Raw genomic sequence first — 25,685 nt, 5'->3', positions numbered from 1 at the left:
AAAAGGTTTCTGCACCAAATATCAAGTTCTATTTTTCAATTGTATCAAATACTTATTTCGTGCAATAAAATGCAAATTAATTATGTAACAATCATGCAACGTGATTTTCTGGATTATTTTTAAGATTCTGTCTCTCACATTTGAAAATATACCTACGAAAAAAAATTACAGACCTTTCCATTGTTTGTAGGTGAGAAAACTTGCAAAATCGGCAGTGTATCAAATACTTATTTTCCCCACTGTATATGTATGCGTATAAACAGTCATGGTCGAAAGCAGAGCTGTGGAGTCGGTAAGCCAAACCTCCGACTCCACAGCACGGCCTCACTACTGAGCGTGTACATAAAGTGCAGCACAGATTCATCTCAACTAAAAGACGAGATCCTTAGATCAGGAACAGAACAGACATTTATAGGACATTTCATAACTTTCCCAAATTATGATGAAAAAATTAATACCCAATGTATTATATATTTTAGGAGTCGGAGTCCGTCCGTCCATTTTATATCGACTCCACCAAAGTGCACATAGACTCAGACAGCCCTGCTCAAAAGTGTTGGCACCATTTAAATTGGCTCTTCTATTTCTTTTCTCCATGCTTAGTGTGGCACACACAGATACACAATGAAAAGATTGCGTCAACTTCTACCCTTTTTATCTGGTTAAGGTGTGATTTTCATATTGTCCACACCTGTTTCTTGCCACAGGTGAGTTTGAACAAGCATCACTTGATTGAAACAAAGTTGTTAACTCACAATTTTGGAAAGGTGCAAACAATTTTGTCCGGCCCATTTTGGGGGTTGTATGTCAAATTATGTTTAATTTGCCTTTTTTTCCCTCTCTGTTTTTTGGTGTTGTTCCAATACACAAAAAGGAAATAAACAGGTATATAATAAAACATGCGTAATTGCAATAATTTTCTGGGAGAAATAGGTGTGTGTAGGTGTAGGTGTGTGTGTGTGTGTGTGTGTGTGTGAAGGTGTAGGTGTGTGTGTGTGTGTGTGTGTGTGAAGGTGTAGGTGTAGGTGTGTGTGAGAAGGTGTAGGTGTGTGTGAGAAGGTGTAGGTGTGTGTGAGAAGGTGTAGGTGTAGGTGTGTGTGAGAAGGTGTAGGTGTAGGTGTGTGTGTGGAGGTGTAGGTGTGTGGAGGTGTAGGGGTGTGTGTGTGAAGGTGTAGGGGTGTGTGTGTGAAGGTGTAGGGGTGTGTGTGTGAAGGTGTAGGGGTGTGTGTGTGAAGGTGTAGGGGTGTGTGTGTGAAGGTGTAGGGGTGTGTGTGTGAAGGTGTAGGGGTGTGTGTGTGAAGGTGTAGGGGTGTGTGTGTGAAGGTGTAGGGGTGTGTGTGTGAAGGTGTAGGGGTGTGTGTGTGAAGGTGTAGGGGTGTGTGTGTGAAGGTGTAGGGGTGTGTGTGTGAAGGTGTAGGGGTGTGTGTGTGAAGGTGTAGGGGTGTGTGTGTGAAGGTGTAGGGGTGTGTGTGTGAAGGTGTAGGGGTGTGTGAAGGTGTAGGGGTGTGTGAAGGTGTAGGGGTGTGTGAAGGTGTAGGGGTGTGTGTGTGTGTGTGAAGGTGTAGGGGTGTGTGTGTGTGAAGGTGTAGGGGTGTGTGTGTGTGTGTGAAGGTGTAGGGGTGTGTGTGTGTGTGTGAAGGTGTAGGGGTGTGTGTGTGTGTGTGTGTGTGAAGGTGTAGGGGTGTGTGTGAAGGTGTAGGGGTGTGTGTGTGTGTGAAGGTGTAGGGGTGTGTGTGTGTGTGTGAAGGTGTAGGGGTGTGTGTGTGTGTGTGTGTGTGTGAAGGTGTAGGGGTGTGTGTGAAGGTGTAGGGGTGTGTGTGAAGGTGTAGGGGTGTGTGTGAAGGTGTAGGGGTGTGTGTGTGTGTGAAGGTGTAGGGGTGTGTGTGTGTGTGAAGGTGTAGGGGTGTGTGTGTGTGTGAAGGTGTAGGGGTGTGTGTGTGTGTGAAGGTGTAGGGGTGTGTGTGTGTGTGAAGGTGTAGGGGTGTGTGTGTGTGTGAAGGTGTAGGGGTGTGTGTGTGTGTGAAGGTGTAGGGGTGTGTGTGTGTGAAGGTGTAGGGGTGTGTGTGTGTGTGAAGGTGTAGGGGTGTGTGTGTGTGTGTGAAGGTGTAGGGGTGTGTGTGTGTGTGTGAAGGTGTAGGGGTGTGTGTGTGTGTGTGTGTGAAGGTGTAGGGGTGTGTGTGTGTGTGAAGGTGTAGGGGTGTGTGTGTGTGTGAAGGTGTAGGGGTGTGTGTGTGTGTGAAGGTGTAGGGGTGTGTGTGTGTGTGTGTGAAGGTGTAGGGGTGTGTGTGTGTGTGTGTGAAGGTGTAGGGGTGTGTGTGTGTGTGTGTGAAGGTGTAGGGGTGTGTGTGTGTGTGTGTGTGAAGGTGTAGGGGTGTGTGTGTGTGTGTGTGTGAAGGTGTAGGGGTGTGTGTGTGTGTGTGTGTGAAGGTGTAGGGGTGTGTGTGTGTGTGTGTGTGTGAAGGTGTAGGGGTGTGTGTGTGTGTGTGTGTGTGAAGGTGTAGGGGTGTGTGTGTGTGTGTGTGAAGGTGTAGGGGTGTGTGTGTGTGTGTGTGAAGGTGTAGGTGTGTGTGAAGGTGTAGGTGTGTGTGAAGGTGTAGGTGTGTGTGAAGGTGTAGGTGTGTGTGAAGGTGTAGGTGTGTGTGAAGGTGTAGGTGTGTGTGAAGGTGTAGGTGTGTGTGAAGGTGTAGGTGTGTGTGAAGGTGTAGGTGTGTGTGAAGGTGTAGGTGTGTGTGAAGGTGTAGGTGTGTGTGAAGGTGTAGGTGTGTGTGAAGGTGTAGGTGTGTGTGAAGGTGTAGGTGTGTGTGAAGGTGTAGGTGTGTGTGAAGGTGTAGGTGTGTGTGAAGGTGTAGGTGTGTGTAGGGAGGTGCGCAGGTGTGTGCACACATACGTACGTACGGGTGTGTATTTGCATTCCTGTATGCAAGTCATAGTAGGATTGAAAAGAATCAAAACACCTATTTGCCACACACCATGTACTCTATTGCCACATATTGTGTCAAAATTAGCGTTTTGGCACACTAAATAAAAAAGGCCCATATCTTTTGATCCATTAGGCAGATTGAAATAAAAAAGTGGAATATTCTGGGGGACAGTGGAATAAATAAGAGCAAAACAGGTCCTCTTTAGGGAAGAGTCACACGGCCGTATAACTCGGACGAGGATAGCAATGCAATGCTTGGACTGGCCGTCCGCATTCCGGACCCAGAGAAATCCAGGTATCAGGGCAACAGACTTCCTCCTTTGGTAACTTTATTGGTACATGTATTTCTATACAGTTGTCACGCTCGGGTCGGGAGAGCAGCAGGAAAGTCCAAGCATTGCGTTGCTATTCTCATCCATCTGACTCTTCCCTTACACTGAGTAATTCTTATTTTCTTGTCCATGCATCAGTATTAGACCTCATTAAAGGCACGTCACAAAATACAGAAACGTTAATCTTACCTGAACAGGAAAGATTTTCACCGCTACGTATTCGTTTATCAGTCGTGCCTTCCAGACGCAGCCAAAGCGTCCCCGCGCCTTGATTTCCAGTAACTGCAGAGGTTTCAGTCCAACTAATGGAGATGGTGGAGGTGGGCCCGGATCCTAGGTAGATGGAGAAACACACCATTGATCTTTTTAGGAGTCTTACACGGTTCCAAATAACCTCTGCCTCATGGGAGAGAATAAGTGACTAATTAGCTATTGGGCTGCAATAACCTTTATGCCCATCTCCGTAATTCTGCGCCGATGCCACAAAAATCTTCATTAGGCCGAATGTGTGCAGAACAAATTTTATTTTTGTATATATTTCCGAGCCTGAAGAAGGCTGCTCAGGAATGTGACTGATTAGGACCAGAGCCTTTTGAATGAAAAAAAAAGAATTTTTTTTGGAGCGGAGTTACTATGGAAACTAGTAAACAGAATGGCGCGTGTACAGTAAAAGACCACGCACGTACGCTTCATTATTTTGGCAGACTTACAAAAGCAGCGAGGGCCTCTGCAACTCTTGTCAGCTATGGAGATGCCCGTTTGATGAAGCGCTTCTCCGCACAGCCTTCTGCCGCAGCAAGGCTATAAAGCTCCCGATATAAAACCATGTAACATTTTATAGTCAATTAGCACTTTAGAATTAAAGGCATAGTAATTGTGATCCATTTACTCAAAAACAGTCGTGTAGCACTTTCAGAAAATGCGCTCTTAAATTACGTTTAACGTCAAGTAGATGGCACACGCACAAGAAAATAAAAATCTTGTATTGATCCAAAGTTGCTTGTGGTTAAAGTCTGGCCGTTACTAAATAAGATCGCACTACCGGGTCCGTAATGTATTAGCATATATCTAGGTGAACGGAAATCAATAGCGTTATTACATGGCATCTTAAAGGAACCATAAACTAAAAGATTACTTGTTGCAATTAATGTTTCAAGACTTCTCCTTATTGTTCTCAAGTTAATCTTTAGCATGAAATCTGTTATCAATCCAAGCTGAACCAGTAATACCTTTTCATAATTTGGCATGGGGCAAAAAAAAAAAGAAGGCAATTGAGGGAGAATTCATTAGGGCACATTTGTTTGAAGGGAGTGACAGCACAAAATGACTGTTCAAACCAAGCGCAGGTGGTTAGTGTACACTTGGTGTGACCAAACAGTTCAGGTTAACTTGCCACCTACTGGTTTTCCATCAGTCTCCGCCCTTTTCTTCTTTTATTGGCAGATCTGGCTTTACAGGAAACACAGGCGGGCGGAGACAGATGTAAAACAATTAGTTGGGAAGGTGCACTGAACTGTTTGGTCACACCAAGTGGCTTTAATTGCCTGTGCTTGGTTTGAACAGTCATTTTGTGCTGACAGACTTTAAGGGCGCAGTCAGATGGCTGTATAAATTGGATGGAGATCAGAACGCAGTACACGGACTGGCCGGCGGCTCTACCTACCTATAGCTGCATTGAAATATATGAAGCTGTCACTCTCAGGTAGGGAGAGCCGCCGGCCAGTCTGTGCACCGAGTTCTGATTTATACGATAGAAACATGGCACAGATAAGACGACATTCTGTGGCAGATTCTGTCTTCTCATTAATCCCTCTCCGCCATTCACCAGTAGCCAAAGGGATCACATGACATTGTCCCATATTAAGAGACCTGTCCGGCCATTTCTAGAAGCCCGTGTGGTGTGTACTCCACATGCAACACCAGAAAGCAGAAAAATTAAAGTGGCAATTGCAAGCAGAGGGTTGGCAAAGTAGGACGCCCGAGACGTGTGGCCTCAGCCAATCACTGCAGAGCACCGAGTGATGGGGGTGTTTTGGCATCCAATGTGGTTTTAGGGATTAATAATGTACACAACACCTAAAGAAAAGAAAATGAATAGCCCTGGTATGTTTAATGACCATAGGAGATATATTTTACCTTTAATTCTCTATTCAACACAAACTAGTTCTTTATGGGCACATTACGGATTCCCTAACTTACAAGGGGATGAGCTAGCGAGGGATTTTATTAATGAGAACCTTTCTACAGTTTCAGCATGTGAAACTAGACACACCATGGAACAGCGGCTGCAGAGCTGAATAAAACATTTTTTTTTTTATTATTATTTAATCTCTCATCTCTGTTGCGGAGATATTAGCTTGTAAAATGTAGGTTACAGTTTATACTAAACCCAAGGGGATGTTAGCAGAGATATGTCTCAGGGGGAAGGGGGCATGTACCATTTTCCCTGCATGAAGTTGAACAATCATAAGCAAAAGGCGAATCCACCCCCCTCCTCCTGAATAGCTTTATTAGTGAGACATGTAATGACAGACAGCTCTACTCTTCTCTGTGATGTCTGTCCTTACTGAGTAGAATTTAGCAAAGCTGTGTGTCATTACAAACACCTCTAGCAGCTCTTATCCCAGCAGTTAGTGTTGGGGGTGGGGAGTTGGGTACAGCAGAGCTGACATTACCTTGAGATATAAGCTGTAAGAAAGACGTCTTTATAATGACAAGTAGCTGTGCACTTTTCTATACATTTGATACCAGAAATCAGATCATGGAGGAGAGCAGGGCTGTGTGTCTGTATCTTAGACCAAGAAAGCATGTTCTGACCTTCTTTGGGGTAATGTTCTGTTTTTTTTCCCCCATGCATGATGCCTGCTGCTTATGATTGGTTAACATCATGCAGGAGAAAAAATAAACGCCCCCTAGAAAGGAATCACTGGTCACACCCCCTCAGAATCTAAACTTTACGAGCCAAAATCTTCTATTTTATTCAGTTCTGCAGCCTCTATTAAGGAATGTGAGCAGTTTAAAATGCTAAAAAGGCTGACAGGTTTTCTGTAAGGGGCGGCGTCACAATAAAACCTACTTTCTGTATTCAAGTCAGCCAAGTAATAAAAGTTATATTCAAGAGTGTGGCTTCATAAAATCCCAGCTGTTCAGCTGTAATTTGAGGATTAAGTTTAGGCTAGCCATCGTTCTCTGCTACAGCGGCCTCTGCAGGAGAAATTCAGTATTACAGTTACCATACAAATCTATGACGTCAACCGGAGTGAGAGCCGCCATTTACAGACCTCTCTGACCCACCTATAAAGAGGGTCCCAAAAAGCATGAGGGTCCTCTATGAGATGCAACCTAATAGTTTCTTATGAGACTGCTCCTTTAATAAAGAAAAGAAGTAAATTTGGGAAACAAGAGTAAGTAAAACTCATTGGTGCCCATAGTTTTAAACACTGCAGGATAAAAGCAGTGGCCTTTTCTTTTGCTTTAGTTTGTTGCTCTCCCTGTATGGCCCACACAAAAATATGAATATGCCAATGATGCAGAGTGAATATGTCAATGTACGAGTCTTGTGGCGTATTCCATGACCAGGTCACTCTTCTAGTGTTACCGAAAGACAGCGCATAAATCCAAAGTCTGCAGAGGACATACATAGGTCACTGATATTTACTAGATGAACTTTATTACTTTGGACCTGTCTACATGGCAAAAAAAAGTAAAAGAAAAAACGTTTAATGTCAAACTCATCACTAGATGTGGACCCATTATTCCCCTCTGGATTATCCAGAAGAGTTGTGGCTATCTATTGGCTGTAGAACCTCGGCCTTTTTTTTTTTTTTTTTTTTTTTTTTTTTACTGTCGAAAGAGAGAAGTTCAGACCTCAATGCCGGTGACACTGAGTGGTCTCCCCAAGCTTCAAGACTGTCAGACCTACCTCATTAATGTCAACATGACCATAGGGAGGCTTCCGATGGCGGTACATCCAGAAGGCCAGGAGTATGGCCATAGACAAAACAATGATAGGAAGTAGGGAATACACCAGTATGTTCAGCACTGAAGCCGACTGCTGCGTCTTCGGATCAAAGGTTTCTGCAAAATCAGGAATAAAAATGTAATTAAAATCAAGAAAACTTACAAAAAAAGAGGCGGCACATGCATGTGACTTCATAGTACCATCAATCTAATTAAGGATTGCTTTGTACAATATGCCACCATGCATTTGTCCATGTTATTATTAGCATTATATAATAATAGGTCATAAACAGCTTCTTCACCTGCCCGGCCGGATTCCAGGGCATCTCCCATCTAAACCTTGCTGACATCGCTCTACCATCTGTCAGGGAGCAGCTGCAAACTGGTAGAAGTGGGCAATGTCCTTTAATAAACTAAATTCAACACCGGCGTCTTCAAAAATAACCCAGGTTCATTCTTTGTTCTCATTTCTAGTATATACGCTCATAAAATTCTAGTGATATCCTAATGTTGTACGGCCAGCGGATTACCAGGCCTGGCATTGGTGCGATCTGCAGCACCGGATGGATGGCGGAGCTTCCCCAGGGAATGCGTGTGCTGGGTCTTAAATAGGACTTTCTGCTTCCCTGATTTATTTCAGCCTGCATTGTGTCTCTGGCATCAGCCCAGCACAAGGGACCTTTAAAACATACAAAAGGCACAAAACAATGCAATGCAAGTTCTACGCCATGGAGAGTCTGGAGAGTAAATCACTCCACAACCCCAATCTCACCCGGACCATGAGGCCACAAAACTGCTGGTATCCAGGGGGAGGGAAGGAGCGGCCATTCGCTGAATTATAAGTGAACCAAGGGAACTGGATTTACAGAGCCAGGGAGAGATTTGCGGGGATGCATGTGAAAAGCACTGACAAAGCCGACATTTATGTTGGAGGATAATACTACCACCACACACCCCATATATTATGTATAACACCGCTTAGGATTCAGCCTGGGGAGAGAAGCAGCTGTCCAGAACGCTTACATTTATCCCTTTATGGGTGGAATAGACGTAGATTATACCAGGCAGACATTTTATGCATTCCAGGTTAAAAGGCTTTATTGTTTTAACAAACTGCCTACATTTAAGGGGGAAAAAAAAAAGTTGAAAAGTTAAATTTTCTTTTGCAGCCATTTCTCTATTTTGCTATTTTTTCAGGAAAGTTTAATGATCACAATGACTCCTATCAGCCTGCACTACCTGAACACCAAATCCACCTAGATATGGGTACATTATATTAATTCCACTTCCTTCTATAGCGCCATCATATTCCACAGCGCATAAGGGACATCATCCATTCTTATAGTGTCTGGGCAGACTTGCCATTTGCTTGTTGAAAAAAAAGTGCAACTACAAATTAACTAATTCTTTTAACCTTTGATATAATTTTTAACTTTGGATGGAAATCACATCGAAATTCAAAACCCTCAACCCAGTGTGTAGCGGTTACAATTCTGTGTTCATTTCCATACTTGCATAGCCACCAATAAGAAGACGCTGCGTATATCAACGTAGGACTATACATGGTATAAGCAGGTTTCATTTTCCCCAAATTTCATCTGTAGTGTTCTAAGGGGTAACGTTTCTCCTTGTGAAGAGTGACAAGCCAAGCCTGGCATGTCAGAGTGAGGAGACTTCTAAGTCATGCATGCTCTTCTGCGAAATTAAGTAAGCAAATTGTCCCTTCAGTGAGGAAGAGGATTAGTCCTCTAGTGCCACCTATTGGAAGCAGCGATCCTAAAAGTCAATATCGACTCTTTAACGAGCCTTACAATACGACTCGGGATAAAAGCCAAAGTCCTAAGTCATATTGCAAGGCTCGTTAAGGAGTCGATATTGACTTTTAGGATCACTGCTTCCAATAGGTGGCGCTACAGTTCTAGTCCTCTTCCTCTCTGAAGAGACAATTTGAATACTCTATAGTGATCAAATGTTACTTTGCCATGAACAGATGTTATTAAAGTGTAATTTCCAGGCTTACTTTTGCTGGAGCATCGAATATTGCGAGTTCCAACTGTCCCAAGATCAAGTCCCTAGATCCCAGGAGATGGGCTTTCCAGAACTTCCTTAAGACGGGACTGGGGGATTGCATGCCCGACCTTCACTCCATACACTGTCTATGGGACTTCTGGAGAAAGCCAAGGGACTGTACTCTGCTATTTCCAGTAGTCCCGTTGTCAACACACAGCTATGTTCCATTCAAGATGAAGCTCTGCAGGGCCCAATTGCCTTGGGATTATGGGAGGTCCTTGTAGTTGGACATACAGCGATCAGTAATGTATCCAGCATCCCACTAAAATTTCTATTCTTTAAATGTGTGCATATATGCATCCAAGGTGTAATGTTTCTCCTTGCGGAGAGTAACATGTTAAGCATGTCAAGATGAGGAGACTTTTAAGCCACAATGATCTTCTGGGAAATATGCAAATTGTTTCTTCAGAGGAAGAGGACTAGAACTCTAGTGCCACCTAAAGGAAGTAGCAATCCTAAAAGTCAATATCAACCCTTTAACAAGTCTTGTCACATGACTTGGGATAAAAGCCAGAACTAGAACCTCAATTTGCAGACACTGTTTCGGGGTACTGCCCCTCGTCAGTGCAAAGTGTGAGATCTCGTTTTGTTAGGTGACAGTAGTCAGACCAGTATCCAAGGGGTAACATTTCTCCTTGCGGAGAGTGACATGTTAAGCATGTCAAGGTGAGGAGACTTTTGTCGTAATGCTCCTCACCTTGACACCTTGAGAGGAAGAGGACTAGCACTGATGAGGGGCAGTACCTCGAAACACAGTGTCTGCAAACTGAGGTTCTGGCTTTTATCCTAAGCCCTGTGACAAGGCTTGCTAAATGGTCGATATTGGCTTTTAGGCTTGTTACTTCCTATAGGTGGCACTAGAGTTCTAGTCCTCTTCCTCTCTGAAGAGACCATTTGTATATATGCATATAATGTAATGTAGAGTGAGGGTATTCATATACTCCCCCACCGCAGCTTTCTACGGTATTCAGTACCAATCTTCTGAATGAAGTTACCGCTCTGCAGACTCCTCCGGCTCACGCTGCGCTCTGCATGACCTGAAAGACGGATTTTGGTAAGAACTTACCTGTAAAATCCTTTTCAGCGAAGGAAGGAAGGGAGACACAGATCCATTACTAGTGGGTAGGCGGAGCCCCACAGGATAGTTCACCTCAGATTTAAAAAAAAGTGACGAAAGGCCCCTCTACTTAGGCTCCTCCTACTCCCATGTTCTCCAATCCGTACACAAGCTAAGGAAGAGCAGACAATACCAGCAGAACAGTACAACCCCTTCTGAAAAATTCAGAAATGTGAGAAAACAGGCTATGCAATAACAGCAAGAAAAAACACACAGTCCTAGGTACAACTCACTGGACCTGACAACTGCGATGAGCTGGCGATGCTGGAAAAGAGCCGTAGTGCGCCAACCCCAGACCAGATGACTGCCATCAGGAAAGGGTCGCACCGCATCTAGAAACAAAAATATACTTCTGCCATGGGAGGGTGCTGTGTCTCCCTTCCTTCCTTCGCTGAAAAGGATTTTACAGGTAAGTTCTTACCAAAATCCGTCTTTCAGTAGCAGAAGGGAAGGAAGGGAGACACAGATCCATTACTAGTGGGACGTCCCAAAGCAGTCCAAAACTCTAGGGTGGGAAATAGTGGCAGAATCTCCAACACCCCAACAACTTAGGTAAGAGCGCAACCAGCGGCGAACAAAAAATAAAATAAAATAAAGAGGTAACCTAAACCACCGCCGCCTGCAGGACCCTGCGCCCCAAGGCCGCATCGGCGGAAGCACTCATGTCCACCTTATAAAATTTAGTAAAGGTGTGAACGGAGCGGCAGGTAGCCGCCCGGCAGAGCTGCTCTGCCGAGGCCCCCTGACGAAAAGCCCACGACGAACCAACAGCCCTCGTGGAATGAGCTCGAACTCTCACCGGACAAGGCTCGCCCTTGAGCCGGTACGCTTCCAGGATAGCCGAACGTATCCACCGAGCTATAGTGTCCTTGGAAGCACGCTGACCACGTCGACGACCAGCAGGAATCACAAAAAGAGTCCGACTTCCGAAACCCTTGCGTGATTGAAAGATAGAACTTCAATGCCCGTACCAAATCCAACGAGTGCAAGGCCCGCTCCTTTGGACTCCTCGGCTTCGGACAGAAAGAAGGTAACACGATGTCCTGATTGACGTGAAAATGCGACACCACTTTAGGTAAAAAATCTCCACGGGTACGAAGCACCACACAATCCGGAAGAAATTCCAGAAAAGGTGGCGAGCAAGACAGTGCCGAAACCCTTCTCAAAGAGGTGACCGCAACCAGGAAGGCCACCTTCCAAGAAAGCAAGTAAAGCGTAGCCGAATCCATAGGCTCAAAAGGCCCATGCTTCCAGGACTAGAATAAGCCGCCAAGGGGTCACGACCGCCCTCCGAGGCGGAAACTGACGAGCAACCCCACGAAAAAAAGAACGCACGTCCCTACGTGAGGCAATAGCCCTTCGAAAAAGCGCAGATAGAGCAGATACCTGACCTCGCAAGGTACCAACTGCTAGACCCTTGGCCAAACCATATTGCAGAAACGCCAAGAAGTTGGGGATGGAAAAAACCCTCGGGATCCTTGACCATCCAGAACACCAAGAATAAAAAGACTCCCAAGTTCTGTGATAAATCCTAGTCGTAGCTGGACCTCTGGCCGCCCGCAAGATAGAAATAACCTCGGACGAAAAATCACGACGGTTTAAGATCTCGGTCTCAAGTGCCACGCCGTCAAACGAAGTGCCTTCAGGTCTGGATGACGAATGGGCCCTTGGATTAACAGGTCCGGGCGAAGCGGCAGTGGAAAAGGAGGCGCCGCCAGCAGAGACACCAGCGTCGAATACCACGCCCTCCGTGGCCAATCCGGGGCTACCAAAATTGCTGGTACTCGTTCGAGTTTGATCCGCCGAATCACCAAGGGAAGTAAGGATACTGGCGGAAACACATAGATCAGCTCGAACTGGTCCCACGGGGCCACTAGAGCATCTACCGCCACAGCCTCCGGGTCCCTGTACCTGGACATGAATGTCGGAACCCTGGCGTTCAGCCTGGATGCCATCAAGTCCACCTGAGGAGTCCCCCACCGGGAACACAGCAGTGCAAAGACCTCCGGATGGAGACTCCATTCCCCAGGATTCACCTGCTCGCGACTGAGGAAGTCCGCCGAGATATTCAGCACACCTGGGATATGAATCGCAGAGATGGCCGAAACCCTGGACTCGGCCCAAACCAGGATCCGGGAGACCTCCATCATGAGTCTGGAACTCCTCGTCCCGCCCTGATGGTTGATATATGCGACAGCCGTCGCATTGTCCGACTGAATCCGGACCGGCAGACCCCTCAACAGGACTGTCCAATGTCGGAGGCAGAGAAAAATTGCTCTCAACTCCAGAACGTTGATCGGTAGAGACGACTCCTCTGACGACCAGACCCCCTGAACCCAGAGGTCGTTCCAAACCCCCCCCCCCCAGACTGGCATCGGTGGAAATCACCGACCACCTTGGGAGAAGAAAGGATTTCCCCAGGGATAGAGTTTCTGGACGTAACCACCATCCAAGAGACTCTCGCACCCTGCGGGAGATAACGACAGAGTGATCCAGTGAAGTCGGCGAACGATCCCAACTGGTCAGAGTTCGATTTTGGAGATCCCGGGAATGAAACTGTGCAAACGGTATGGCGTCCATTGCCGCCACCATCAGACCCAGAAGGCGCATGCATTCCCGAAGGGACATTGCCATCGCCGACCTCATAGCCTGGACATGGCGACGAAGGTTCGCTTGTTTGTCCGGAGGCAGGGACACCACTGCCCGTACTGTGTCGAAAAGCATCCCCAAGAACAGGATTGACTGTCTGTTCCAATGACGACTTCTTCCAATTGACCGGCCACCCGAAGTCCTCCAGGTGCTGGAGGGAGAGATCACGAGCAGCCATCGCCTCCTCCGCTGTGGGCGACACAATAAACAGGTCGTCCAGGTAGGGCAGAACCGTAACTCCCTGTTTTCGAAGAAGCGCCATGAGTGGTGCCAGGATTTTTGTAAAAACCCTGGGTGCCGAGGCCAACCCGAATGGTAGGGCCACAAACTGGTAATGGGCCTGACCTATGACGAAACGCAGGAAGCGCTGGTGGGCCCTGCCGATAGGGATATGCAAATAAGGGTCGCGGATGTCGATCGACACCAAGAAATCGTACTGCGACAGAGCCGCTACGACCGAGCGGAGAGACTCCATGCGGAATTTTCGGGTCCGGACATGAAGATTCAAATCTTTGAGATCCAGAATGGGGCGAAACTTGTCCTCCTTTTTGGGGACCACAAAAAGGTTGGAGTAAAACCCCCTTCCCCGGTCCTCTGGCGGAACCGGAACCACCACACCCTGCTGCAGAAGAGTGTCCACCTCCCGCAGCAGTGCTGCATTCAGTTTGGGCTCGGACGGGGTGCGTGACTGACAAAACCTGTCCGGGGGACGAAAGTGAAACTCTATGAAATAGCCTGCCAACATAACCTGCGTCACCCAGGCGTCCGAAATAGGGGACGCCCAAATCGACCCGAATTGTAGCAGATGACCTCCGACCCGAGAGCCCTCGAGCGGATTCCTGGCGTCAGTCCGCCTTAGCGGGCTTTTTGTCAACCTCCCGCTTGTGCTGACGGAAATGTTGCTTCCAAGGAATACGGGATTTCTGGGTGGACTTCTTACCGGAAGACGAGGGACGACTCGATCCCCAAGAAGGCTGGCCGAACTGCCCCCTGGTCCGCAAGGACCGGCGACCACCACTGGCACTTGACCTGCCAGACGTGGAAGCTGCCGCCTTCCGCTGAGGCAAGGCAGCATCCTTAGCCTTGGCCTTAGCAATCAGCTCCGTGAGGTCCGAACCAAAAAGATGACCGCCTTTGTACGCTAGACTAAGCAAACCTTGTTTGGAAACTGCGTCTCCAGTCCACTGTTTAAGCCACAGTGCTCTCCTGACTGACAGCCGAAGACTGAGCCCTGGACAGAACGGAAGTAGTATCCAGTACTGCGTCCCTGCCATAACGTGTCGCCTCTTCCAACAGCTGGAAAAGCCTTTCCACTTCCGACAGCAGAGTTCCATCCTGCTATGCCGTCCGCAGCTGGTCCAACCACCGCAGAGAAGCCTCACCGGCCCACATGGCCCCCAAGGCTGCACGGAATCCATGACCCGCGGCCTCGTAGATGGACTTCGCCGCTAACTCCGTTCTTCTATCCAGAGGTTCCTGAAGACTGGCCTTCCCTTTAACAGGAAGCAAGGAAGATTTGCTAAGCTGAGACAGAGGAACATCCACTTCAGGGGAGGGAACCCAATTAGCGATAGTCTCCGTGGCGCAGGGATACAAGGCATCAAAAAACCACATCCCCTGGAAGCGTTTATCCGGACACCGGCGTTCTTTCTCCACTGCCTCGTTAAGTTCATCATGCGCCGGCAATGTTGAGCGAGCCCGACGCGGCTCCTGATACAGCCGGGCCGACTTGCCAGGCTTTGTCGGCTCTTCAGACAGCTGTAACGCTTCTCGCATGGCTCCAATAAGAGCATCCACGCGGCCCGAAAGCGTAGCAGATCGACTCTGCCGAACTTCATCTTCAGAATCGGAGACTTCACCAACCGAGCTTGTTGGTGAATCCGAAGCCTCTGATGCACTGCGCGGAGGAGCCAGTGCCACCACAGTCCTGCGGCGCTTCTTGCCTCGTGGTGTCGTTTGCGATTTAGCTGACACCCAATGACCCAGGAGGTTAGAAAGGCTGTCAATTGAGCGGGTGAGCACCTCCACTTTATCACTAAGGGTCGAACTTGACGCCGCCGAAGACCCGGGTGTAACAGAAACGCGAGACCGATCCTGAAACGGATAGGGAGAGAGGTCCGCGCCCCCTGGACCCTGATCCGACATGCCTCCCACCTCAGATGCCAGCATGTTAGAATGAGTATAATAAACTAGGGTGTGTGAAAATTCCCCTTTTATTTATTTATTTTTTTTGGGCACTGAAGGGTTAAAACTCTCCTATAGAGAGCAAAAGTTAACCTAACGAACTGGGGGGAAGAGCCCTTTGAACCAGAAGCGTGCACCCCCAGAAAGAGTTAACAGCTCTGTTGAGCAGACCCCCTCAGAAGGGGTTAATGCTGCTGACACACTAAACACCTCACTGCCTTAAGAGGTCAGGGAAGTGAGAGTGTCCAAACAAAAAGTGGTAGCGGCAAATAGCACCTTGCCTGCCTTAGCAGGTCAGCCAAGGTGCTTTACAATGGAGAGAACAAAAAAGGAAACTTCTGCCTTCAGGCAGAAGCGACTCACCAGTGCCGCGGTGACTGCTCCTTCTGAGCCTGTGTGGGCGGTGAGCGGGAAGCAGAGAGCAGGAGGTGCACGTGGAGGGAAGCCGGAAGGAGGGAGAGGGGCGGAGAGCTCAGTGCGTGCTAAGCCAGGAGCTTCCTGTCATAACTACCATGACAGGAAGCTGAATGACGCGAGGCCCCGCCCCCCCGAGCTCACTCACAGAGCCCGCGCTCAGAGAGAAAGCGCGCGTTTTCCTGAAGGCTTCCTGTCCAAAAGTGATGGCAGGAAGCCAAGATAATAAAGCCACGCCCCCCGTTCCAACGGAGCCGCGCTCCTCCATCCCTGCTCCCCAGCCCCCAGGGTCAGAGAATGCAGCGGTGATCCTCATACACCGTCTGCAAATACAGAAAAACAGATCACCACCACATGAAGTAACGGCGGCAGCCGCCGCTGAAGCACTCATACATAGAGCACTTACCCCACTGTGCGCCACAGGGACCCCCAGGGATGTGTGGCGCTTGTGGCCCTTGCTCCCCCCACGGCGGAGCGCGCAGGGACCCCACAGGCGGTGTGCGTCTCCACCAGGAAGCGCCCTATGTCCCCCGGGGCCGGCAGGTTACTGTGGGGACCTCCTTAAGGGGTACGCAGGTCTGCCAGGGGAGGGCAGGGGCCCCGGCAGTGCCGAGACCCCCTGAGACCTCTAGACCACGGGGGATCCAGGTCTCCATTGGTAAATTTAAAATAAAAAACCTTCTGAGGAGCTGCCAAGGCAGCGACTATCCTATGCGACCTCAAATTTCAGACTGGAGAACATGGGAGTAGGAGGAGCCTAAGCTGGAGGGGCCGGTTGTCACTTTTTTTTTTAAATCTGAGGTGAACTATCCTGTGGGGCTCCGCCAACCCACTAGTAATGGATCTGTGTCTCCCTTCCTTCCCTTCTGCTGCTGAAATTGACTTTTACAATACAAGTATATGGAGCATCAGAACAAGGCTCCATAGGCTTTCATTTTAACAGCGATTTCCGGCCCAAGAATAGAGTAGAATGAGCCGGCAGGTCTCATTTGCGGTGACGTCACTGAGAAGAGCAGTAGAACTGCGCTGGACACCGGACAGTAAGTGAGTATATGAACACACTCGCGCTACATTACATGCATGTACACACATTTAATCAATAAAAATGTTATTTAATATTTTGGGGCTTTAAGGCCTGTTCATAGCTCCAGGTATTGGCATACTGGTGGCTGGGGACAAAAAAAAGTTTGTTTTTTTCGCTTTTCAAACTTTTTTACATACTAGTTCCCACATTAATTTACAAATCCCAACCCACGAACCTCTTGAAGAACAATGTTGGGAAAATTTCTCAACATTTCCTAAACTAGTAACACCTGAATACTTCACTGTGGATCTCTTACAAGTAAAACGATTGACTGATTATCAGGGGGGTGGGTGGGGAGCAACCAGGTGCCGTCTTCTACTTTCAATGGTTCTGCAATCTGCGAAACCTCTCCTTATGGCCGCAGTAAAAGGTTGCCCAATATGACACATTACTTGTCTGAATAGGAGACACTTTCCTTTGTTTGCTGGAGGTCACTTTGAGAATGGGCTCAGCCTGAGAAGTGCTGATGTGAAGTTATTCCCAGCACCACGTAGAATGAAAGCCTCTTTGATTCTGTATGGAAAAGTTATTGATTGAATGGCTTTTCTTTGGTGACAAGGTGCCATCTGTTCGCTCCAACAGATCGCACACAAAGGGGGGAAAAAAAAAACTTAAACCAAAAGCTATGAAAGAAAAGTACAGTTTTTGTTACGGAGTGAATTACACATGTGCGGAGATTGTGCTGCTCTTTCTCACATATTCAGGAGCACCCGCACAAAACATGACCGCCCGTCACCTGGATCCGCTCCCTGCCCAGATCATCTTGCCGTTTGCTGCCTGCAATTATTAATAAAAGTACGTGCCGCAGGTTTGTATCAGCTCCACAATCCCAGAAAAAAAAAATCATAAAAATGCACGTTGGATGGCGCCTGTGGCATTTCAGTAGGATTCTATATTAAAGAGCCTAGAAACTAGGTAACGAGCTCAAGAATTTTCCTAAAAGGGTTTTCAATTTCTAGAGGCTTAGTACTTTATAATAAAAAAAAACATGTAACTTAAAAACGTATTCTAGGTTTCAATTCCTCAACAATTTCAGTATCTCTGCTTGCTGTAAATGTAGGAGAGCCTGGTTCACATTCAAGGGCATCAGGAGGACAGACCTGAGCAGGTCTACGGTGAAGACGACTGGATCTACTGTGGTCCAGGCAATTATCGATGAGCTACAGAAACAAAACCTGGACAGATACATTGTTACAAATGCTCCAGAAAGGAAAGAGTTGTCAACTCTGATCAGGACTATGTAGAGTTTAGAAGCCTCAGGATGTAAGCAGGAATGTTCTCATTCACCCACAGGAATCAAGAGATCTTAAAAGGGTTGTCTGGGATTTTAATTTAAATGGACTCTCCTTAGGATAGGTCATCAATGTCTGATTGGAAGGGGTGCGACACCCGGCACCCCCGACGATCAGTTGTTCTCAGTGGTGGCAGCAGCCAGAACTACTCAGCTGTGGATCTGCACAGTTCTGGTAACGCATTGGTGGCTGCGGCCAGGTACTGCATGTCCGTCCCTATTGATTTGAATAGGTGGTTGATGTGCAGTACCCAGCTGAGGTCACTACTGCATTGACAGAGCTGTGCAGCTCCGCAACTGAGCAGCTCTGGCCGCCACTGACACAGGGAACAGCTGATTGGCGGAAATACCGGGTGTCGCACCCCTGCTGAAGAGACATTAATATTAAAGTCCTGGATAATCCCTTTAAAAATAAGGCCTGAAACAACCAGAAAACAGGATTCCAATGGAATTGTTTTTTAAGGCTTTAGGGTAATTGCACACAACTCTAAGTGGGTTCGCCTGAAAAAGTGATTAACAACAAAAAAGGGATTGATACAGTGTTAGCCAGTTGAATAAAGATTGCTCTCAGAGGGATAAACAAAATAACCTTGTAGTTATGAAACTTTTTAATGTCTAACAAAAATAAAATAAATGTTACAAAGCAAGCTTTCGAGACTTCTTAGGTCTCTTCATCAGGCATGGTATAACACAGTATCTGAAGAAACACAAATATATACACAAAAAGAGCAAGGGCAGCATAATAAAATGGACATTTAAACAAACTTGGGTCAGAGAGTGAATCCCTGATTAGATTAGTGGTGTGAAAGTTTCCAATGTGGTGTACTTAATTCTGTGCACTATGGGTTTCTATGTGGGAGAAAGAGGACAGAAACAGAGCAAGGATGAGGTCTCATGCCACACAATTACAGATAAAAAAAATCCAGGTACCGGTGGTCAAACATTTCTGTGGTCCAGGACACAACATCAACAATATGAAAGTTGTCATATTAAAAGGCAACTTCAAATTAAAAAAGCATTGAAGGGTTTAGGAATATAAATTTATTAGAGTCTTTGATTCCCTCCACACAGTACTAAATCTGTCAAGAGGATTTATGTCTCACTACAAAATCTGAGGAATCTGCTCCAGAGACAGTGAGGGCAACAGGCCTCTGATCTTACATGGATATTGGGACCATAAAACTTTCACACCACTAATTTAATTAAGGATTCACTCTCTAAGCTCAGTGTGTTTATTTAAAATGTCCATTTATTATGCTGCCTCTGCTTTTTTTGTGCATATATTTGTGTTTCTTCAGATATTTTGTTATACCATGCCTGATGAAGAGACCTAAGAAATCCCGAAAGCTTGCCTTGTAACATCATTTATTTTATTTTTGTTAGCCATTAAAAAGGTATCAGAACTACAAGATTATTATTTTGTTTTTCCCACTTTTAAAAAAATATATATATATATGCACCGCAATGTCAAAACGACCTGCTGTGCACAGGTTCACTCTTTTTGAGATTCTTTTAACTGCTTCAGTCTTTGAAAGCCACAAAGTGGATAAAAGAAGTGATCAGGTCATTCTTCAGGTGGCTCTTGGTGACACTCAAAATAATGATCAAAAAAAAAAAAAAAAGACAGCAAGGAAGACGCTTTATGAAAAGCAACCTAAAAAAAGTTGGGTGTAGAGCACAGGAGGAACGTGAACCTAGCCTTAGGCAGTGTTCACAGGTGGCGTTTTTTGCAACGTGGTTTTTAGTGCTGGGAAAAAAAGGAAAAAAAAAAAAAAAGCCTTGTTTTACAGTACCAGCAACGTGAATAAGATTTCAAAAATCCCATTCAATGATGCATTTCTTTTTCCTTACATTTTTTTCTTTCCTTTTATTTGCCCTCATTTTTAAGTAAAAACTTACCCACATCAGGCAAATGAGTGAATTTCTCATTACAATAGTTCCCATCACAACAGCAGAAAAATACTTGCGGGTTCTCTTCCTTCGCTACACATTGAGGTCTAGAAATAAAAACAAGACATAGAAATTTAACATTAAGCAGGCAGAAAATAGTCACAAGCAGCCACTTTGCACGGTTAGTGCAGCAGTAGCCAGTAATCGGCTGCAGCGGTCACGTGTCAGTGTCACGTCATCAGAGTAGCACAACAAACAAAGATCATCAGGAAGTTCAGAGCGGCGGCGGCGTTTATAGGTATAGATGTAAAGGTATATACACACACACACACACACACACACACACACACACACACACACACAGGGTATGTACAGATCTAGATGTAAAGGTAAAGGTATACACACACACACAGGGTATGTACAGATCTAGATGTAAAGGTAAAGGTATACACACACACACACACACAGGGTATGTACAGATCTAGATGTAAAGGTATACACACACACACAGGGTATGTACAGATCTAGATGTAAAGGTATACACACACACAGGGTATGTACAGATCTAGATGTAAAGGTATACACACACACACACACACAGGGTATGTACAGATCTAGATGTAAAGGTACACACACACACACACACACACAGGGTATGTACAGATCTAGATGTAAAGGTACACACACACACACACACACACACAGGGTATGTACAGATCTAGATGTAAAGGTACACACACACAGGGTATGTACAGATCTAGATGTAAAGGTATACACACACACAGGGTATGTACAGATCTAGATGTAAAGGTACACACACACAGGGTATGTACAGATCTAGATGTAAAGGTATACACACACACACACAGGGTATGTACAGATCTAGATGTAAAGGTATACACACACACACAGGGTATGTACAGATCTAGATGTAAAGGTATACACACACACACACAGGGTATGTACAGATCTAGATGTAAAGGTATACACACACACAGGGTATGTACAGATCTAGATGTAAAGGTATACACACACACAGGGTATGTACAGATCTAGATGTAAAGGTATACACACACACACACACAGGGTATGTACAGATCTAGATGTAAAGGTATACACACACACACACACAGGGTATGTACAGATCTAGATGTAAAGGTACACACACACACACACACAGGGTATGTACAGATCTAGATGTAAAGGTACACACACACACACACACAGGGTATGTACAGATCTAGATGTAAAGGTACACACACACAGGGTATGTACAGATCTAGATGTAAAGGTACACACACACACAGGGTATGTACAGATCTAGATGTAAAGGTATACACACACACAGGGTATGTACAGATCTAGATGTAAAGGTATACACACACACAGGGTATGTACAGATCTAGATGTAAAGGTATACACACACACACAGGGTATGTACAGATCTAGATGTAAAGGTATACACACACACACACAGGGTATGTACAGATCTAGATGTAAAGGTACACACACACACACACACAGGGTATGTACAGATCTAGATGTAAAGGTATACACACACACACACAGGGTATGTACAGATCTAGATGTAAAGGTATACACACACACACAGGGTATGTACAGATCTAGATGTAAAGGTATACACACACACACACAGGGTATGTACAGATCTAGATGTAAAGGTATACACACACACAGGGTATGTACAGATCTAGATGTAAAGGTATACACACACACAGGGTATGTACAGATCTAGATGTAAAGGTATACACACACACACACACAGGGTATGTACAGATCTAGATGTAAAGGTATACACACACACACACACAGGGTATGTACAGATCTAGATGTAAAGGTACACACACACACACACACAGGGTATGTACAGATCTAGATGTAAAGGTACACACACACACACACACAGGGTATGTACAGATCTAGATGTAAAGGTACACACACACAGGGTATGTACAGATCTAGATGTAAAGGTACACACACACACAGGGTATGTACAGATCTAGATGTAAAGGTATACACACACACAGGGTATGTACAGATCTAGATGTAAAGGTATACACACACACAGGGTATGTACAGATCTAGATGTAAAGGTATACACACACACACAGGGTATGTACAGATCTAGATGTAAAGGTATACACACACACAGGGTATGTACAGATCTAGATGTAAAGGTATACACACACACACACACACACACACACACAGGGTATGTACAGATCTAGATGTAAAGGTATACACACACACACAGGGTATGTACAGATCTAGATGTAAAGGTACACACACACACAGGGTATGTACAGATCTAGATGTAAAGGTATACACACACACAGGGTATGTACAGATCTAGATGTAAAGGTATACACACACACACACACACAGGGTATGTACAGATCTAGATGTAAAGGTATACACACACACAGGGTATGTACAGATCTAGATGTAAAGGTATACACACACACAGGGTATGTACAGATCTAGATGTAAAGGTATACACACACACAGGGTATGTACAGATCTAGATGTAAAGGTATACACACACACAGGGTATGTACAGATCTAGATGTAAAGGTATACACACACACAGGGTATGTACAGATCTAGATGTAAAGGTATACACACACACAGGGTATGTACAGATCTAGATGTAAAGGTATACACACACACACACACACAGGGTATGTACAGATCTAGATGTAAAGGTATACACACACACACACACACACACACACACACAGGGTATGTACAGATCTAGATGTAAAGGTATACACACACACACACAGGGTATGTACAGATCTAGATGTAAAGGTATACACACACACACACACACACAGGGTATGTACAGATCTAGATGTAAAGGTATACACACACACACACAGGGTATGTACAGATCTAGATGTAAAGGTATACACACACACACACAGGGTATGTACAGATCTAGATGTAAAGGTACACACACAGGGTATGTACAGATCTAGATGTAAAGGTACACACACACACAGGGTATGTACAGATCTAGATGTAAAGGTATACACACACACAGGGTATGTACAGATCTAGATGTAAAGGTATACACACACACAGGGTATGTACAGATCTAGATGTAAAGGTATACACACACACAGGGTATGTACAGATCTAGATGTAAAGGTATACACACACACAGGGTATGTACAGATCTAGATGTAAAGGTATACACACACACAGGGTATGTACAGATCTAGATGTAAAGGTATACACACACACAGGGTATGTACAGATCTAGATGTAAAGGTATACACACACACACGGTATGTACAGATCTAGATGTAAAGGTATACACACACACAGGGTATGTACAGATCTAGATGTAAAGGTATACACACACACACACACACACAGGGTATGTACAGATCTAGATGTAAAGGTATACACACACACACACACACACACACACAGGGTATGTACAGATCTAGATGTAAAGGTATACACACACACACACACACACACACGGTATGTACAGATCTAGATGTAAAGGTATACACACACACAGGGTATGTACAGATCTAGATGTAAAGGTATACACACACACACACACAGGGTATGTACAGATCTAGATGTAAAGGTATACACACACACACACACACACACACACAGGGTATGTACAGATCTAGATGTAAAGGTATACACACACACACAGGGTATGTACAGATCTAGATGTAAAGGTATACACACACACACACAGGGTATGTACAGATCTAGATGTAAAGGTACACACACACACACACACACACAGGGTATGTACAGATCTAGATGTAAAGGTACACACACAGGGTATGTACAGATCTAGATGTAAAGGTACACACACACACAGGGTATGTACAGATCTAGATGTAAAGGTATACACACACACACACAGGGTATGTACAGATCTAGATGTAAAGGTACACACACACACAGGGTATGTACAGATCTAGATGTAAAGGTATACACACACACACACAGGGTATGTACAGATCTAGATGTAAAGGTATACACACACACACACAGGGTATGTACAGATCTAGATGTAAAGGTACACACACACAGGGTATGTACAGATCTAGATGTAAAGGTACACACACACAGGGTATGTACAGATCTAGATGTAAAGGTATACACACACACACACACAGGGTATGTACAGATCTAGATGTAAAGGTATACACACACAGGGTATGTACAGATCTAGATGTAAAGGTACACACACACACACACACACACACACAGGGTATGTACAGATCTAGATGTAAAGGTACACACACAGGGTATGTACAGATCTAGATGTAAAGGTACACACACACACAGGGTATGTACAGATCTAGATGTAAAGGTATACACACACACACACAGGGTATGTACAGATCTAGATGTAAAGGTACACACACACACAGGGTATGTACAGATCTAGATGTAAAGGTATACACACACACACACAGGGTATGTACAGATCTAGATGTAAAGGTATACACACACACACACAGGGTATGTACAGATCTAGATGTAAAGGTATACACACACACACACAGGGTATGTACAGATCTAGATGTAAAGGTATACACACACACACACAGGGTATGTACAGATCTAGATGTAAAGGTACACACACACAGGGTATGTACAGATCTAGATGTAAAGGTATACACACACACACACACACACAGGGTATGTACAGATCTAGATGTAAAGGTATACACACACAGGGTATGTACAGATCTAGATGTAAAGGTACACACACACACAGGGTATGTACAGATCTAGATGTAAAGGTACACACACACACACACACACACAGGGTATGTACAGATCTAGATGTAAAGGCATACACACACACACACAGGGTATGTACAGATCTAGATGTAAAGGTATACACACACACACACACAGGGTATGTACAGATCTAGATGTAAAGGTATACACACACACACACACAGGGTATGTACAGATCTAGATGTAAAGGTATACACACACACAGGGTATGTACAGATCTAGATGTAAAGGTATACACACACACACACACAGGGTATGTACAGATCTAGATGTAAAAGTATACACACACACACACAGGGTATGTACAGATCTAGATGTAAAGGTATACACACACAGGGTATGTACAGATCTAGATGTAAAGGTATACACACACACACACACACACACACACAGGGTATGTACAGATCTAGATGTAAAGGTATACACACACACACACACAGGGTATGTACAGATATAGATGTAAAGGTATACACACAGGGTATGTACAGATATAGATGTAAAGGTATACACACACAGGGTATGTACAGATATAGATGTAAAGGTATACACACACACGGTATGTACAGATATAGACGTAAAGGTATACACACACACAGTGTATATAGCGATAAACCCACAGCATATTATCCAAGGGAACAATCTGCTTTAGCGGCTGCGTGTCTGCACAGCGTCTGATGTGGTTTCTTCCCTCTATATAGGATCGTTATTTGAAGTCCATTTCTTTTTTATCCCGTTTCATCTGGCTGATGGCAGATATTTACTGTTCGAGACAAAATCTGCAGTGGAGCCAATGCTTATCTCATCGGCAGCACATGTGAGCTACCTGCATCTCACGGGATCCCAGACACAAACCCCCGTCTGTATGATCACGCCATTTATATATGTGGTTAGACATTTTGCAAATGCAAATTCCACACATCAGTCATTTAGTAAAACCCCTGTTACCGCAGCTTCACAGAGCT

General features: G+C 45.3%; 1 protein-coding gene across 1 annotated transcript in view; it reads right to left on the bottom strand.

Annotated features, from left to right (window-relative positions):
* Positions 1 to 25,685, bottom strand: part of ACVR2B (activin A receptor type 2B) — a 192,463-nt gene that overhangs the window by 47,629 nt on the left and 119,149 nt on the right. Inside the window, exons 3-5 of the mRNA XM_073677733.1 lie at positions 19,921 to 20,018; positions 7,175 to 7,329; positions 3,442 to 3,585 (exon numbers count right to left, since the gene is read on the bottom strand). Coding sequence (XP_073533834.1) covers positions 3,442 to 3,585; positions 7,175 to 7,329; positions 19,921 to 20,018 — 397 coding nt within the window. The remainder of the gene's footprint in view (positions 1 to 3,441; positions 3,586 to 7,174; positions 7,330 to 19,920; positions 20,019 to 25,685) is intronic.

Source organism: Phyllobates terribilis, unplaced genomic scaffold (assembly GCF_046119375.1).
Source record: "Phyllobates terribilis strain yellow unplaced genomic scaffold, ASM4611937v1 Scaffold_4__5_contigs__length_816908805, whole genome shotgun sequence".
In the NCBI taxonomy this organism is placed as follows: Eukaryota; Metazoa; Chordata; class Amphibia; order Anura; family Dendrobatidae; genus Phyllobates; species Phyllobates terribilis.
The sequence above is the reverse complement of the archived record's forward strand: the minus strand, read 5'-3'. Positions and strand labels throughout refer to the sequence as shown.